Source organism: Prionailurus viverrinus, chromosome D2, assembly GCF_022837055.1.
Source record: "Prionailurus viverrinus isolate Anna chromosome D2, UM_Priviv_1.0, whole genome shotgun sequence".
NCBI classification, from domain to species: Eukaryota; Metazoa; Chordata; class Mammalia; order Carnivora; family Felidae; genus Prionailurus; species Prionailurus viverrinus.
Window position 1 is genome coordinate 78,572,080 of NC_062571.1, and position 16,926 is coordinate 78,589,005.

The 16,926-nt window shown below is 46.9% G+C and overlaps 1 protein-coding gene across 1 annotated transcript; it reads right to left on the minus strand.

The window, feature by feature from the left end:
- Window positions 1-253: 253 nt before the first annotated feature.
- On the minus strand, window positions 254-14,914 carry NSMCE4A (NSE4 homolog A, SMC5-SMC6 complex component). Its single transcript, XM_047824523.1, has 11 exons — window positions 14,535-14,914; window positions 13,749-13,826; window positions 10,920-11,050; window positions 8,668-8,819; window positions 6,655-6,754; window positions 5,892-5,982; window positions 4,688-4,782; window positions 2,526-2,574; window positions 1,730-1,824; window positions 1,544-1,629; window positions 254-422 (listed from the first exon to the last, which is right to left on the minus strand). The coding sequence occupies exons 1-10, from the start codon at window positions 14,824-14,826 to the stop codon at window positions 1,555-1,557; spliced, it is 1,158 nt and encodes a 385-aa protein (XP_047680479.1). The 5' UTR covers window positions 14,827-14,914; the 3' UTR covers window positions 254-422; window positions 1,544-1,554.
- Window positions 14,915-16,926: the final 2,012 nt, after the last annotated feature.

Consider the following 16,926-nt stretch of genomic DNA (forward strand, 5'->3'; position numbering starts at 1 on the left):
TGTGTAAATCACAGGCTGAATCATAGAAAATGGCTGATATTTGGCCATGTTTTACCTACACAAACAATTTCATACAGTTCAATCCAATATTGGTTGACTTGACCAGCTAACTTTACATTTAGCTAAAGAGATATAAAAAGAACCATAATGATCTGTAGGCCATTGACATCCTAACTAAAAAGCTTTCAGTGGAACAGGACTAGAGAAAGGCCAAACTCTGGCATAATCAGAAAATAAAGAGTAACTACAAATATTTGTGAATATGGCAGTGAATTTCCTTTAATCAAAGACAACCAGGACCAATTCATTAACTATCAAAAGCTACATTTTACTAAAAACAATCTGTCTTTAAAAATGTTTAATCATACAATATATACAATACATGCTGCTTTCCTGTTTGGATTTCACTATCCAGTTGAGTCCTAAGAAAGAGGAAAAAAATAGCTGGTTAACAGTTTGTAAATGATAACATGAATCCAAAGTTTACTAGATATACATAAATAGACTCTGACAGCCAGTGCTTTCTCAGTGAGGAGGGCCCCGGTCCACCCACATTATATATCTTACATCTGCTCTCTTTCCCTCAGTTATCTTGGAACCAAAGCAGATTAAGTATTCAAAGTTCATTTTAACTCTCAAAATTACAGAAAAATTGAGTTAGAAAAATAAAACCTTAACAATGTTCTAATTCAAAATCTCCCCCCCCCCCATTTTACAGATTGGATTTATAGACAAAATGAAGCTGAGTGAGATGAAGTCATCTCAGTGATTTTAATGTTTATTTATTTTTGAGAGAGAGACAAAGTGTGAGCAGAGGAGGAACAGAGAGAGAAGACGACACAGAATCCAATCCGAAGCCGGCTTCAGGCTCTGAGCTGTCAGCACAGAGCCCGACTCGGGGGCTTGAACTCAACGAATTATGAGATCATGACCTGAGCCGAAGTCGGACGTTTAACCGACCGAGCCATCCAGGCGCCCCCTCCGTGATTTTAAAGTCAGGGGCAGAGCCAACAGAATCCAGGTCTCCTGACTCCACCCACAGCAAATGCCCGATCGTCACTAAGATTTCCTTCTAGCATGTTCTCCTTCATAAAAATTGAAGAAGTGTTTCACAGCATAACTCACATTTAAGAAACGCCCATTTATTGACATCATTCCAAGGTAAATCTGTCCTAATCCTCCCTTTCTACTTCGTAGCTATAAAATAACCAAATCAAATCGGACACTGAACACGACTGATGGGAGGGTTCAGTATTTGATTTATCTAGTTTATCAACTTGTTGGAGGTGGCGGGGGGGGGGGGGGGGGGGGGGGGGTAGGAGGAGCCAAGCCAGGAACACACTCCTGCTCCGCCCCTTCAGAACCCCGAAGTAATCCAAAGAAGGGGACTTGTAGCCACTAGGTGGCGCGCTGCCTTTCCCACCAGCACACACAGTTCTAGGACTGGGGCACTAGAGGGAGGCAAATCCCAATTTCACCAGAATGCAAAAAAGGAAGGTGGTTTGGAATGCTAAGTAACGTTTCATAACATAGGAAATGTTACCTTTGCTGGCGTCAGGCGCTTAGCCTCTGCTGGCTCTGGCCTGAAGCAATCACAGGTTCTGAGATCTCAAAGGTCTTCACGATCTCCTGGTGGAGAACAGAGAACATTTTGGGCACTGGGTTTACGGCAAATGCCGTTTGGGAGACAGAACTACCCCGGGGAAAGGGGCAAGGGGCAAGGCTTTACCTCCCAGTCTCGGTAACTCAAAGCTATGATTCCTTGATTCCTAATTTGGGTGTTTTGGTCAATTCCCTCACTTTCTTCATTAATATTAACGGGCTCTGTTGGAAAGACAAAAGTTTTCAAAGGTTATCGAATCACAGGAGGTAGGCTGAACGTAAACTGTTGAACAGGAACGAAGCCTGTATTGAAAAGACACGTAATATTACATACTTATTAGGATCCCACGCATCATTGACTTGTTATAGTGTTGTAGCAAGTAATCCATTTGCTTCCACTTTTAAAAAACCCCACAAGATGGAGTGACACGTTGCAATCATTTAAAAACCTCTGCAGATCTAAGTACTAACCACAGAGCCCTAGTGAGTCCGAGAGAAATTAAGAGCTTTTAAAGTAACAATAAAGGCAATGGATGTACTTGATTCTCTGCAGGAGACCTTAGGAAACAAAGGACTCATGGAGACCGGTGAAATTATTTGAGAAAGATTCTCCCAAGGAGAGGAGGGAGGTGGCTTCAGGGAAAAATAGAAGGAAGGAAAGTACAATAGTAACTGCAATTACAAACATTCTAGATAAAAACTGGAGGGACTTTCTTGTCAATCTTTAAGGCAGTAAGTGTTGAGTCAATGATACAGGTGAACCCTCTGGCTTTAAATGATGGCGATATTTTCAGTAAAGATACAGCAACGTACAAGTTCGATACGTAAAATGCAAACTCATTTACATTTAGAAAGCTGCATTTCATGAACTCTAATAACACATACGTTTTCTCAAAAACTAATCTTAACATAGTATCCTTTACCTATTATTGGCAGTCGGTCTTGGTCAAGCTTTATTCTTGCAAAACCATCCTAAAACACAAACATGATTTTAGATTTGGATTCAAAAACCGATTTAAAAAATTAGATCCAAAACCTGTAACCACTGGATGAAAAGCATTATCCCTTAATTAGAAAGCTCCATATCCCAGACACTCAAAATGTACCATAACAATAATGAGATTACGTAGACAAGAAGTTACATGGGGCTTCCCTCGGGTTTCTGATCAGCCTCTATCCTGAGGATCTGCTAAATAAAACCGAAACTGGCTTATCTCTTTAACTGATTCATGCGTATTTTTGAACACTCCATATTTTATCAGGTGTTAGCTCATCATCTACCGTTGACAAAACATGCCTTTGTTATCATTTCTGGGAAGATACTCTGGTCAATACAAGATTTTTGTTTAAGGTTAAAATCAAATTCATCTTACATATGCAGCAGTGCAACCTGTTACAAGACTAAAGATAGGTCTAAAGTATACTTTTCTTATATTTCAGTATATTTTTGAGTAGGGTTTTTTTTGAACCTTCTGTTTTGAAATAATTTCAAACTGAAAGAGCTACAAGGCTACTATAAAGAACCTTTATAGTATATATATTTTTTAAGTTTATTTATTTTGAGAGAGAGCGAGCGAGCGTGTGCCCACATATGCGACAGAGGAATGGCAGAAAGAGAGAATCCCAAGCAGGTTCCACAGTTAGCGCAGAGCCTGATGTGGGGCTCAAATCCACAAACCGTGAGATTATGACCTGAACGGAGATCAAGAGTGGATGCTTAACCAACTGAGCCACCCAGGCACCCCTCCCTTCCTATATTCTTTACCGAGCTTCACAAAGTTTTCACCAAGTTTTTTTCACCAAACTTCACTGTTAAAGTTTTGCCACATCATTTCACTCTCTCTACATATTCATTTGTAATTGTTTTTTAAGTTTATTTATGTTGGAAAAGAGACAGCAAGTGGGAGAGGGCCAGAGAGAGAGAGAGCGAGAGAGAGAATCCCAAGCAGGCTACACACTGTAAACACAGAGCCTGATGCAGAACCCACGAACCTTGAGATCATAACCTCAGCTGAAGTTGGGACACTTAACTGACTGACCCACCCAGACACCACTGTACTAGTAATTTAAAAAAAAATTTTTTTAATGTTTATTTACTTTTGAGAGAGAGAGAGAGAGAGAGAGACCGTGCACATGAGGGGGGGAGTGGCAGAAAGAGAGGGAGACACAGAATCTGAAGCAGGCTCCAGGCTCTGAGCTGTGAGCACAGAGCCCAATGAGGGGCTTGAACCCACGAACCATGAGATCATGACCTAAGCTGAAGTCAGACGCTTAACCAACTGAGCTACCCAGGCACCCCAAATTTTTTTAAGTTTATTTCTTTATTTTTGAGAGAGACAGAGACAGTGCAATTGGGAGAGGGGCAGAGAGAAAGAGAGAGAGAGAGAGAGAGAGAGAGAGAGAGAGAGAGAGAATTCCAAGCAGGCTCTGTGCTGCCAACACAGGGCGATATAGGGCCTGAACTCACAAAACCAGGAGGTCATGACTTGAGCCAAAACTAAGAGTCCTATGCTTAACAGGCTGGGCCACCCATGCACCCCGCCCGTATTAGTAATTTTTATGAGATAATAAATGATAGCCTGCTCCCTTTCCTTAGTACTTTCAGTATACGGTTCTTGAGGAGAACAAGACATTTTCTTACCTAACATGGCAACTATCAGATGTGGGCAATTTAAATTTGGGAAATTGAACATGTATACCACACTGTTCTCTAATTTATAGTTCCATACTCAAACTCTGCAAATCCTTTTTATAAATAATTCCCAAAATGTAAAAGCAAGCTCACAACTTCTTTTTTTAAGGTTACTTATTATGTTGAGTAATCTCTACACCCAACGTGGGGCTCGAACTCATGACCCTGAGATCAAGAGTCATATGCTCCATTGACGGAGCCGGCCAGGAGTCCTTCGCACACAAATTTTCAGCTAGTTTCTTCTGCCTGTGTGCCAATGTTTTGCTACAATGCAAATACATACATACATACTGGTTAGTACAAACACCTCTGCCAGCTCCCACCCATAGCTTTTACTATGTACCCTCTTAAAAGCTATAAAAGATAAAAAAGAGAAATAATCCTAAGTCTTACCCTTATAATGAAGGAAACATGAAAGATGTTTTCCACTGTTCGGGGAAAAGAATGTGGATCAACCACAAAGTCAAAGAAGGACATAGGAGTATCAGCTGTAGACGAAAAAGAAAAAAAAAATTCTTCAAAACGGGAAAGATGCATTTTGCTCATCAGTAAGACCAATATTCTCTTGTGTGCACAGAGGAAGGAAATGGGCCCTCAACCTGCTGTTGGGAGTATTAAAGGATACGGCCCTTCTGGAGGCCAGTTTGGCCTACCTATTATAAAATACGTATGCCCACTGATCTGGCAACCCTCCTCCTACAGAAATGTCGGCAGGTGCGTGCAAAGCTGCGTGCCAGGATTCTCTGCTACAGCGGCTTTCACGAGAGTAAGATGCTACAAAGAACTGCCACTCGTCCACTCACAGGGGACTTGTTCAATGTGTTTATGACACAGCCCTACAACGGGAATCACTGGACAGAAGGGAGATCTTCCCGTATCGATGAAGAAGAATGTCGACGTGGGAAACTCAGGTTGCGGAAGAACGTGTATATTATGATTAGCTTTGAAGAAAGCAAAACCAGCAACGATGCCCAACTTACTTATGTGCATAGTTACATAACTGACATAAAGCTAAGACGATCTGAGCACGCAAGGCACGCCATACAAGGGGCTGCCTCTAGGGAGCGAGAAGTGGAACAGGTACTTGACTCTACCGCTCTCACTTCTATGGCACCTTTTGTTTTGTAACAGAAAAAATACCCCATCTTTTAAAGATTTTTTTTTTCAATGTTTATTTATTTTTGGGACAGAGAGAGACAGAGCATGAACGGGGGAGGGGCAGAGACAGAGGGAGACACAGAATCGGAAACAGGCTCCAGGCTCTGAGCCATCAGCCCAGAGCCCGACGCGGGGCTCGAACTCACGGACCGCGAGATCGTGACCTGGCTGAAGTCGGACGCTTAACCGACTGCGCCACCCAGGCGCCCCAACCCCATCTTTTAAAAACAAAAATGAAAAGTTACTTTGCCAACAACCTCACATGGGATATCTAAAGGAGAGAAGCTGCGTTACATATATAGGCCAAAAAGCAATCAAAATGATTCAAACATTGTACAGAACCGAAAATGCGTTTCAAAAAACTAACTTCTCATCGAAAGGGACATGTGTCTAACTGATAAATACAAATTGCTCTACTTGAACTTGGTATCATACTTACGATCCTCTCGGAAATAGGTCTGCAATAATCCCAAAATTCTTTCCACTTCCTTTTCTGTTGCTTCTTGATGAGATTCTTCCATTTCACTTAACTGAAAACACAAAGTCGTTACCAGACTGTTTGCGTTTTCTGCCCTCTTCCGCGCCCATATTCGTCTAAATGTCTTTTATTGGGGATCACTACCAGTTTTGACCCCCATCTTCAAATTTACAGTTAAAAAAAAAAAACAAAAACTTTGTTTCAGTTAACATTTTTCTATTAATTTTTTAACAGAGGAGTTAACATGACCAAATCAACCATGTTCAGGTTGAACATAAAATAGCACAACACAAAAAGTGGTTCAGAACCGTGGTTCTCAAGTGGGAGTGATTTTTGCCTCTTGGGGACATTTGCCAATACCTGGAGATGTTTTTGGTTGTCACAACTGGGGATGGGGGAGGAGGCGGCTACTGGCATCTAGTGGAAAGAGGCCAAGGATTGCTATGGGGCCTCCTGCATCGCACAGGACAGCCAATCATGATGGACACTGTTCCTGCCCCCAGGGCTGACTGTGCTGAGGCTGAGAGCCCCTGATCCACTACCGAAAGGAATTAAAACTAAGACAAGGGTTAACCCGGTAAAACGTTTAAAAGCTTAAATTATTTAAGTGATTATTTAAGTAACCAACCCTGACTCCAGACCCTAAAGCTTAGAAAAGATGGCCAAATTGCATGTATATTATATTAACAGCTACTTTAACCGTAGGCATTTTCAGAAGACAAACCTGGTCAGGCATGGTCTTCTTCTCTTCTGTCGTGGGACCTTTTCTCGGACGATCGCTTCGTGGCTTTGGCACAGGGAACTCTCCTTGTATTGAACCCAACCTAATGAAAAATATGCTTTCATGTCTTTTTTTGTTTGTTTTCTAAACCAATTCGACTAACTGGAAGCAGCTCCCACGGAATGGTCAGATTCAGACCAGGCTTCAGTGCTGTATGTGCTGACATCAGATCGAAACTCTGGTCGGGTCTGTGACATCCTTTCTGCTCCCTCTGTGTTTCTCAAAGAACTCCTAGGAGCTTCTCTCAATTACAGATACCTCCTCAAACACCTTCATATTTTGCTTTCAACAGCAGACCGGTCAACATGCCTGTGGTCTTCCCAGCTAGCCTACTGTGTTCTTGGCAAAGCCAACTTCAGATCAGGGAAGAAGAACGTGTGGGGAAGAGGGAAAAACAGCTCCTCTGGGGGTTAAAAGCCTCTGGACTAGGGTGCCAGTGCCAAGGCTCACAGCCTCAGACTACGGAACATACCTGTCTCGGGAGAACAGGTCAAACAGAAGCCATGGGATTCTTTTCCCCTCTGGACTCCCCGTACCCCCTAAAAAAGGCCCAAATGCAGACTTAAGCTACAGTAATAGATGTACCACGCAGCGATCACGGCCCCGAAAACATAGACCCGTGTGGTCCCTCCGCCTGAGGAGATCAAAGGGTGCAGTGTAGATGGACAGATCCAAATCCACACACACGTGTCCATTTCATCGCAATGGGGTGGATCCCACAGCATCATACTAGAATAATACTGTGGTGCTGGGAGCGCACGTGGGCAGAGGTCTACCCAGACGTGGGAGTGATCTGGTTGCGATCTCTGATCTTGCCTTCTATCTGTCCGGAGAAGTTACTGGAGGCTTCCAAGTTAGGGTCTGGAACATCAGCAAACATTCCCAGGTGGAAAAGATGGGGGAAGACATTGTAGGCCAAAGACCCAGCAAGTGCAAGGGCACACAGCTGTAAGCACTTCACTGTGGGTGCAACTTCAGCAGGATGAGGAGACAAAGTTTAAGGCACAGCACCCAAGGCTCCCTTTAGATCTTGGGATTTAGGACAGAGCCAAGAACTCAACAGCAAAAGACAGAGATTTGGACTTTATCCTGTAACGAAGAAGTGTGACCTTTATGCTGTAATGGAGGCAGTGCTAACTGCCTGTGCTAACTGGAGGCTTTTTAAAAACCTAGGCCTCGCCCCACACCTGTGCATCTCCAGAGCCTTCTAACTGAGGCGCTACCACTCTCGGGAGGTTTGCAAGGGTAAATCAGAACAGACAAACCGCCCAGGAGCTATACAGCACTTAAGAAGAAACGACAGCAGAAAGAATCTGCTGGGGGACACAGCCAGAGCATTTGAAGATGGTCTTAGAGAAGAACCAGTGAGCACCATTCTTAGTTTCTCCAAAAGGACTGAACTAGGAAATGAAGACAGAAGCTAATGTGAGTATAAAAAAAAAAAACAAAAAAAAAAAAAACCACTTTTCAAAACTAGACCTGTATCCAAAAAATCAACCGGGCACTTATGTGACCGTGACTCAAGCAGGCTTCAAGTATAGGTCAGTTGATCGTCCGACAGGAAATTACGGTAAGTGGCACTTTACATACATTGGTAGGATCTGAAGATACTCTCCATAAGAGGTATCGTCCTCCTACATGGTAAGGATTAAAGGTGACAAAACAAAGCCAGACCTTTTGCCCCAGACCGGAAGTCTCACATACTAGGAAACAAAGGAGCCGGCAGGGCACCTAGTAAGAGGTCCTGGCCCACAGCCTTCCCTGCTTCAATTAAGCAGGATGAGGATCCATCCACATCGAGATTTTATGGGCTTTTCAATCAAAGTTTACAAAGTCTCCAAACAGTGGCGTCATGACCGTCACCTCCACAATACCAAATAATGTTTGTTCCTACAACGGAAAAACAACTTAAGGTTTACAAATGACTGGTCTGTCAGATTGTTAAAATAATCTTACAGAAAGTGGAATGTATGGGTTTTATTAAAGGTGTTTTCTGCTGTTTTGCCTGATATTTTCCAGGAGTCATAGACTATGAATTCAAAATCAGAACTATCTTCATCACGGATGAGTTCTTCAGCTTCTAGCGGATTTACACCCATATGTGTCAGCTACAAAAATGAAGGGAAACAAAAAACCCCAGTTAAGCCACAAGCAATCATTCACCACATCAAATAATCTGCATCAGTAAACTTTAAGAGGCCAGAGGCAAGGCCTGTTTTCAAGGCCCTAACACGCTGGCTAAATTTCTTTCGATACAGATAATTTCATACATAAATTCCAACTTTCAAAGGCAGAAACACGAGAATGAATGAACTCAGTCCATCAAAGTATGAGGAAAGCAGTTCCGCCATACAAATCTGAAATCACATCCCAAATCAAAGCCTCCAACACAGAACAGGCCAGGTTTAGCTGGCTTTCGGATTTTCATTTTAGCCAACCTCCTAGAGACCACTACTCAGCTTGCGCCTCAGTATATCCAGAGAGCAGTGGCCTAGCGTCAGAGAATCATTCATCCTAAAACTGCCTTCCTGCAAAGAGTTGCCAGAAGTTTAGTAATTCTCTCATCCCCAACTATCTTACAGAAAATGAAAGTGCTTTGATTACATTATAGAATTATAAAATGCCTCCAAGTTATCAAATTAAAACAGTAATATCAAATATGAACAATCAAAAAGCTCTCAAGGAGCTGACCCCTATTAAAGGCAATCAAGTTGTAAAGAAAAAGGCTGCAAGAACCAGATCAGGGACATAAGGTCGGCATCCATCACCCCCGCCCCCTGCCACCTTGTCTCCCCCCACACACACGTGGGAGGACAGGTCCGTTTCTGTCTGGTCCAGTCTACCAGTCTTTTTTTTATAGAACCTATATTTGATGTACTCAGAAGGCTCTTCCCCACCCAGCCATCACAGAGCTATTAATTTAGGGTTTTACTCTGAATGCCTTAAAGACTTCCGGAATTTATTTTGATTTGTTCAAGTACACAGCTCACTTGGATGAATACCAGTAATTTTAAAAAAGACAACCCAGTATATATGGTCATTTTATTTGTTCAGCTGTATGTTAGTGTGCATTTTCCAAATGCATTATGCCTCACAATAAAAAAGTTAAAAAAGAAGATTTTACGGTTTTCAATGTAAGTTAAATTTCAGTTTTAAACCATTTAAGGTTTTAAAAACAACAGAAAACTCATCTGCCCCCTGCCTTTACAAAAGAATGAATGTATCTGGTCCGATCTCACAGTACTAAATCATCTTAATAGCCATTTGACAAACATTCAGTCAGAAATTCAAAGGTCTAGCAGAAATGCTAGGACAGAGCTTCGCTCAGAGTAGAACCAAAAAAAAAAGAAAAAAAAAATCAACAACAGGGTAAAATGCACGGTCAGCTTCATTGTGCCTTTTTTGGTAAATCCACCAAGGAAAAATTTTTTAATTTTGGGTAACAACCATCCAAAAGAAAGGTAAATAAAACAACCACAAAAAGACCCACAAAATAGCAAAACCCTAAGCATATTCATGTGGTTCCCATTTATTCTCAAAGACAGAGGAGAGGGGCACCTGGGTGGCTCAGTCGGTTAAGCATCTGACTTCGGCTCAGGTCATGATCTCATGGCTCGTGGGTTCGAGCCCCGCATCGGGCTCTGTGCCGACAGCTCAGAGCCTGGAGCCTGCTTCGGATTCTGTGTCTCCTCCTCTCTCTGTCCCTCCCCTACTCTTGCTCTGTCTCTGTCTCTCAATAATACATGAATGTTAAAAAAAAAAAAAAAAAAAAAAGACAGAGGAGAACTTGCCCCCCAGGCCCAACTCATCTCCAGCTGAGCTCTGCCACCTGCTGCGTGGGTTTTGTCCAGCCAGGACAAAGGGTCCCCAGTCACTGAGAATGAGCTAGAATACTTATGAACTGACGGTTCAGGGGGAAAATGGCCATTTGTAAATAAACGTAGCACCCAGAATCTTTACTTCGAATGCTAAGAGATTTCTAAACCTCTAGGCTGCCGCCCTGTATTCCTCGACATGGCTCTCCTGTCATCGTTTAACTTGGTGAGATGAGATCTCTTTGGGGGAATCTGAGACTTGTGCCCCGCCACCCCCCCAAGAAAAGGAAAAAGGAAGCGAAAGCCATTGGCATACAGATCTAATCAAAGCAGATAATTAATCTGTGACCTGGGACACATTTTTTGTTTAAGATTCCGCAGCTTTGAACTTACTAGAGTTTCAACGTAGCGCAGCATATCGAACGAGTTCAGATCAGAACGCAGCTGCTTTGCCTTCTCTTTGCCCAAATCTGAAGCCAAAACAAGAAACTGGGCATCCAGGACTGCTTCTCTTGCCCGGGACACTGCTCAAAAAGAGAAGGAAAAGACACATGATTCACAGGGATTTTCCCGAAATTTCCACCTACTTACTTGCCATTTCCCACTGGACCAACCAACCAAAAAAAAAAAAAAAAAAAAGGAAACATACCCATCTCCCTCTAAAACCTGGCTCTCATGCGCAACCCACCAAAATCTGGAGTCAAAGCTGACCCGTCCTCCGGGCTCTGTGCAGACAGTTCAGAGCCTGGAGCCTGCTTCAGATTCTGTGTCTTCCTCTCTCTCTCTCTCTGCCCCTCTCCCGCTCATGCTCTGTCTCTCTCTCTCTCAAAAATAAATAAACCTTAAAAAAAAAAAGCTGACCAGCCCTCCTAAAAGCCCCTCTCCCTCCAGGTTCCTTCTCCTCCTGTGAACTGAACTACCATCTCTTTATAGCTTGGGTTCAACAAAGCCTGTCTCCTCTCTTAACACCCAGCTTCTCCCCCCCTCCCCACCCCCACGCCAGCAGCCCCACCTCGGCGTCCCTCCTCGACGCGAGCGGAGGTAAGTCAAAAGGAAAGCCTGCTCCGTGTAAGGCCTGGTGGCTTGTTGAGCGGCCACCACAAACCGTCAGGGGACATCAACAGAAATAATGGCACCGTCTGGGCAGTCAGCCTAAGACTCACGCCCCGGGTGCCAGCCCGGGCCACCACGTGGACAGAGGCCACGCAGCAGGGCGGCGACCCTGAGGATGGAGGGCCGGAAGGCGTTTGACAGAGGACCCGGGATTTAAGACAAGCTATAGCGAGAAAAAGATTTAAACAGGAGTCAAGAAGGGAACAGGACGACGAAGTGTGCAGAGGCGAGGGACCGGCCCTTTGGAGGAGACGGCGGGGCTGGCGGGACTGGGAGGGTGAAGAGGGCCCTGGGAACACCCGGAAAGGCAAACCGGAAAGGGAGCCAAGAAGAGGCGAAGGCGGCAAAGTTCAAGTACAGAAACACCTGTGCCTGGCGTGCTCCCGGAGGCCTTGTGGGTGTCGCGCTTACTGAACACACACCTCCAGCGGCTGAACTTGGCTGACTCCCATTTTTGCTTTTATACATCATTCTTCTCCCTTTTTATTTCGGGGGTGCTGCTGCGGGAGCGACCATGCGTGAGAGAGGGAAGCAGGGGCCAGGCCGCTCCGGGTGCCTTGCCTGCTGGCCTCACAGCACAGTCGGCGAGAAAAGCACAGACTTCTCGGTCACAGCTGGCTTTGAGGCTCCCACCGAGGGAAAACCATGAGTGCCAAGGATCTAGAATTCTGTGTTTGCTGAGCGAGCAACTTTGCCTTAAAGAGGTGACCCAGTCAGCACAGGGGCATTAGCCGAGGAGGGAGTGATGTGTGGCCCAAGAACTAATAAGATGCATAGTAAAGTACAAAGGGGTGAATGAGTCACAGCGCTAACAAGGGGTGAGGAGGGATTTAACCAGGTGAAAGGGAAACGCTCAGTTCTGGAAGGTTTTAACGAGATTTGGCAAATGTGGGACACCAAGATGGGGAACAGTGCAGAGGCTGTGAGCAGGGCTAGAAAGACACTCATTTGAGAACATGCAGACGTGGCAATGTTAAAAGTGAGCAACAGTTAAGCCATTAGTCGGACTGGGAAATTACTAGAAAGAAAGGGTCTGGTCCTCAAAGAACATGAAGAATTGTCTGGGCAGCACAAGTTGTTGACTCTTCCTTACCACCGAATTTGTCTGCATTCTATCATTCTGCTGCCACAGAACTGTTAGGAGGACGGTGGGGAAAGTGGTCTGGGGACTGGCTCTAGGGTTCGGGGCCCCAGTGCCTACATCAGGGGGTGCCCGACCTGCCTTCTGTCTTTGAACAGACTACTGCTGCCACAAACCCTTTTAATTCAAACCAAGATTTTTTTTTTCATTTTCAGAGAGAGAGAGAGAGAGAGAGAGCGCACATGCACGCCCATCGGGGAGGGGCAGAGAGAGAATCCCAAGCAGGCTCCACGCTGCCAGTGAGGAGTCCTACATGGGGCTCGAACTCACCGAACTGTGAGACCATGACCTGAGCCAAAATCAAGGGTCGGATGCTTAACCGACTGAGCCACCCAGGTGCCCCAAACCATGATTGTTTTTTGAACTCCCCTCTCCCCGTGGAGGGTGCTCAGTGCTCTGACATATCTCTTTATCTCTCTCTCACCACCCCCCTACTAGAGACCAACAGCTCCACTAGTGGAGGAGGCCACTACACCCCTGCCCCCCCCCCCCCATAGGCGGACCAATAGCAAGGAGCTGGGAGGAGGGCAGGACTAGAAATAGGATGTCACAGCCCAGCTCAGTTCTCCTTTAATTCATCCATTCAACAAACGCACCCTGGGGATACAGCAGTCAATACCGCAGAAAGATAAAGATAATTCATGCAAGTATAATACAAGTTCTCAACCTTGAACGAGCAACAGAACCACCTGGGGGGCTTGCTAAAACAGGCTGCTGGCTGCGCCCCCAGAATTTCACATAAAGCCTTCAATACACAACACAAGCAGTATAACCACTTAGGGAATAGTAAGCACAACACAAGCAGTATAACCACTCCAACGAGAAAGCTTCCAAAACTAGTAAAGAAAACACTACTACATTATGTGGGCATTGTTTGATGTCAATAATATGGCTCTTATATAAAACTAATAAAAAAATTATCCTAAAACTTACAATAAAAAGCTCCCATATATAAAATAATGAATTACCTCCATTAAACAGAGTGTTGGCCTCTTCAAGGACTTCAGTTAGTTTGTCGCTGGCATTCAGTATATCCTCTCGGTTTTCTACGTAAAGAAATACAAGGTTTGGCAAATGTGCTCATCATTCACCAAGTCCTTAATAAAGTGGTCACCTGGGGTGCTGAGGAGTCAGTCCTGCCCCTGCTCCCTGGGGTGATTATTTCACACATCTCTATCTTTTTAACCAAAGCGTCTCCGAAAGAGAAAGGTGACTGTACCTTTAAGGAGCATGAACTTTAAAAGGGGCCTTGCTGCCTTTAACCTTCACCCAAAGGGCTCCACTGCTTCTGCAGCCTCCGAGGAGCGCTCCTAACAGTGGTTCCCAAACTCTGCAAGCCACAGGGGCCCCTGGAGGGCCACCCGACAGATGGACGCGCCACCCCGAGTTTCGGAGTGGGTAGGTCCGGGGTGCGGTCCTGGTGCGGGCCATTTTTGACAGCTCCCTGGTGGCGCCGCCCGCGCTGGGCGGGCGACCCCTCGCGGGACCCACCGACTGCCAGATACGACACCCGGGGCCCGAGCCCCGCCGCCACTCCTTCCCGGCCGTCTGGGCTCGGGCGGCGCCGTCCGGCCCCCTCGGGGCCCGCGCGCCCCCGCCAAGGTCGCGCGGCTCGCTCCACGCGACGGCGCGGGGCCACCCGGCGAGCCAATCGAGGCGCGGCCGGGCGGCGCGGGGTCGGCGCGGGCGCGGTTAACCAGCCGGGCCGCGCGGGCCTGCGTCCCGCACCTGCCCCCGCCCGCGCCCCGCCTTACGTTGGACCGAGTTGATGAGCGCCCGGTACTGATGGCGGATCTGGCGGCACAGGCCGTGGTCGGTCTCCGCCTCCAAGCTCGCGGGGTCCACCATCTCGTCCCCGGAATCCGACGGCTCTGCCTCCTCCAGGCTCGGGCGCTCCGGGGCCTCCCTGCGCTCGGGCGCGGCGCCGCGGCGGGACACGGGCGACAGCGGGGACCGCGAGCGGGAGCGGGAGCGGGTGCGATCCCGGTGCGGGTCGCGGCCCCGGCCCCGGCCCTCGGACCGGCGGCCGCTGCTGTCCCCGGACATCGCGCCAATTCGCCGTGCAACTTCGGAACGGCGGAAGTTCGCGCCAGAAACTGAAACCCCTGCTCGGCGCGAGCGCCCGCTCCCCGCGGAACGCGGCTCCCGGGCCGGCGCCAGCGCACAGCGACGCCTCTGGCGGGAGGCCGGCGGCGGGCGCGGTGCTGGGCGCTCCCGAGGCGCCGCGGGGCCCCGGCCCCGGCCCTCCGCTCGCTGGCCGTTTGCCGCGCCCGGGGCCCGCTTACTCCTCGCTGCGCGGGGGTCACGGCCTTGGCCCGCCGGGCCCCCCACCCGGCCCGCATCTTCCCGGGTCTCTTTGGTTCCCCAGGACACCGCCACGGCCTGGCGACGTCAGGGCGCGCAGGGCACGTGTGTCATGGAGGCTGCCGCGGATGACGCCGGGCTCGGAGGCAGAGATGTGGCTCTGTGACCTGAGAGTTTCTCCGAGCCATCACGGGGCGGATCCACTGAGGTTCACGTGCAGCCGGCAGTCCCACTCCTGGTGAAGCCAGAAGGACAACAAAAATGAACAACAAAAAATTGACTTTCTCCTAGTAAACTGTTAACCGTCCCTTCTAAATAGCTACAGCATGGCAGCTTATGTTCACAATTGGTTCTCAAGCTAAAATATTCTGGAGTATCTTCAAAAAGGGTCCAAGACAGATGGAATTATATTCAGAAAAGCCTATGACTTTCGTGCTACGTATTTGGGGTTGTATTGCAAATGTTGTTTCTCAAAAGTTCTCTTTGGTGCTGAGAATGCATTCGATTTTCTCAAGGAAACAATAATGTAAGTTGCGTTTCTGCGTAAGGCTACAAAAATACTTCTGTGCATCTTGTACAGTCAGCTGGAGGTAAACGCTGTTTGCAGCTGCCCCACAGCCGGTACAGCACCACAGCCCTACTTACCTGGGTTTCAGAAAAGGTAAAAGCTGGTGCCTGCTTCATTGGATGCAGTATAATTGGCCCAAATGAGTCGTGGCAATCTTATCCTCCTTCCTCAATGACTGGACTAGGGACGGGCATGTAATCCAGTTCCGGTCAGTGATATGGGAGGGGGCGTCCCATCTGCGTGAAACACAAAGCCTCCAGAAAAGAGAGGCTTTATCCCCACCCTCACTCCTTCTTTAAGATGCTGATGCGGGGCGCCTGGGTGGCGCAGTCGGTTAAGCGTCCGACTTCAGCCAGGTCACGATCTCGCGGTCCGGGTGTTCGAGCCCCGCGTCAGGCTCTGGGCTGATGGCTCAGAGCCTGGAGCCTGTTTCCGATTCTGTGTCTCCCTCTCTCTCTGCCCCTCCCCCGTTCATGCTCTGTCTCTCTCTGTCCCAAAAATAAATAAACGTTGAAAAAAAAAAATTAAGATGCTGATGTGATAAACTGGTACCCGACACGACAGCAGCCATCTATGACGAAGTGACAAGCATGAGGAAAAGACCAGGATGCTAAGGGACGGAGAAGGACGGACATAGCTGAGTTGCTGAGTAACTGCAACTGTCTCCAGACTGCTTGTTAAGTGAGCTGTAAATATCCTGTGCTAATTGTTTTGCGGTTATCACTTGCAGCTCAGCGCGTTGGGACCGAAACAAGTAGTTAGCATTCTTCTAGGTGGAAATTCATTCCGAGCTCCGGATACAAATACCTGGAGCATTTCATTCAGTTCCATGAGGTTTTGGTGTGTTCTAATGAGCCAGACATCCTACAAACACAGTAGATCACGAGGATGGCTCAGAGACTTGTCTTTGCCTTCCATGGTCTCACGAGGAGACAGACATGAAACTGATCCTAAAATTCATATGGAAATACAAGGGATCCAGAAGCCAAAATGATCTTGAAAAAGAAGAACAGAGTTGGCAGGACTTGCATTCCTCCATTCCAAGACTTACTACAGAGCTGTAGCAATTAAGACTGTGTGGTGTTGGCGTAAGGATAGACAGATTGATCGATGGGATAAAATCAAAACTCCGGAAATAAACCTTTTCATCCACGGTCAATTGATTTTTTACAAAGGTGCCAAGACAATTCAAGGGGGAAAGAGCAGTCCTTGCTACAAATTGTGCTAGGACAATAGGATATCAACATGCAAAAGAATGAAGTTGGACCTCTCCC

Coding starts and splice junctions, on each gene's coding strand:
- NSMCE4A (XM_047824523.1), bottom strand. CDS start 14,826: ATGTCCGGGGACAGCAGCGGCCGCCGGTCCGAGGGCCGGGGCCGGGGC. Junction 8,820..10,919: donor TGCGCTACGTTGAAACTCTA/GTAAGTTCAAAG, acceptor TCATTTTTGTAG/CTGACACATATGGGTGTAAA. Junction 4,783..5,891: donor GACCTATTTCCGAGAGGATC/GTAAGTATGATA, acceptor TTTCGTCTACAG/CTGATACTCCTATGTCCTTC.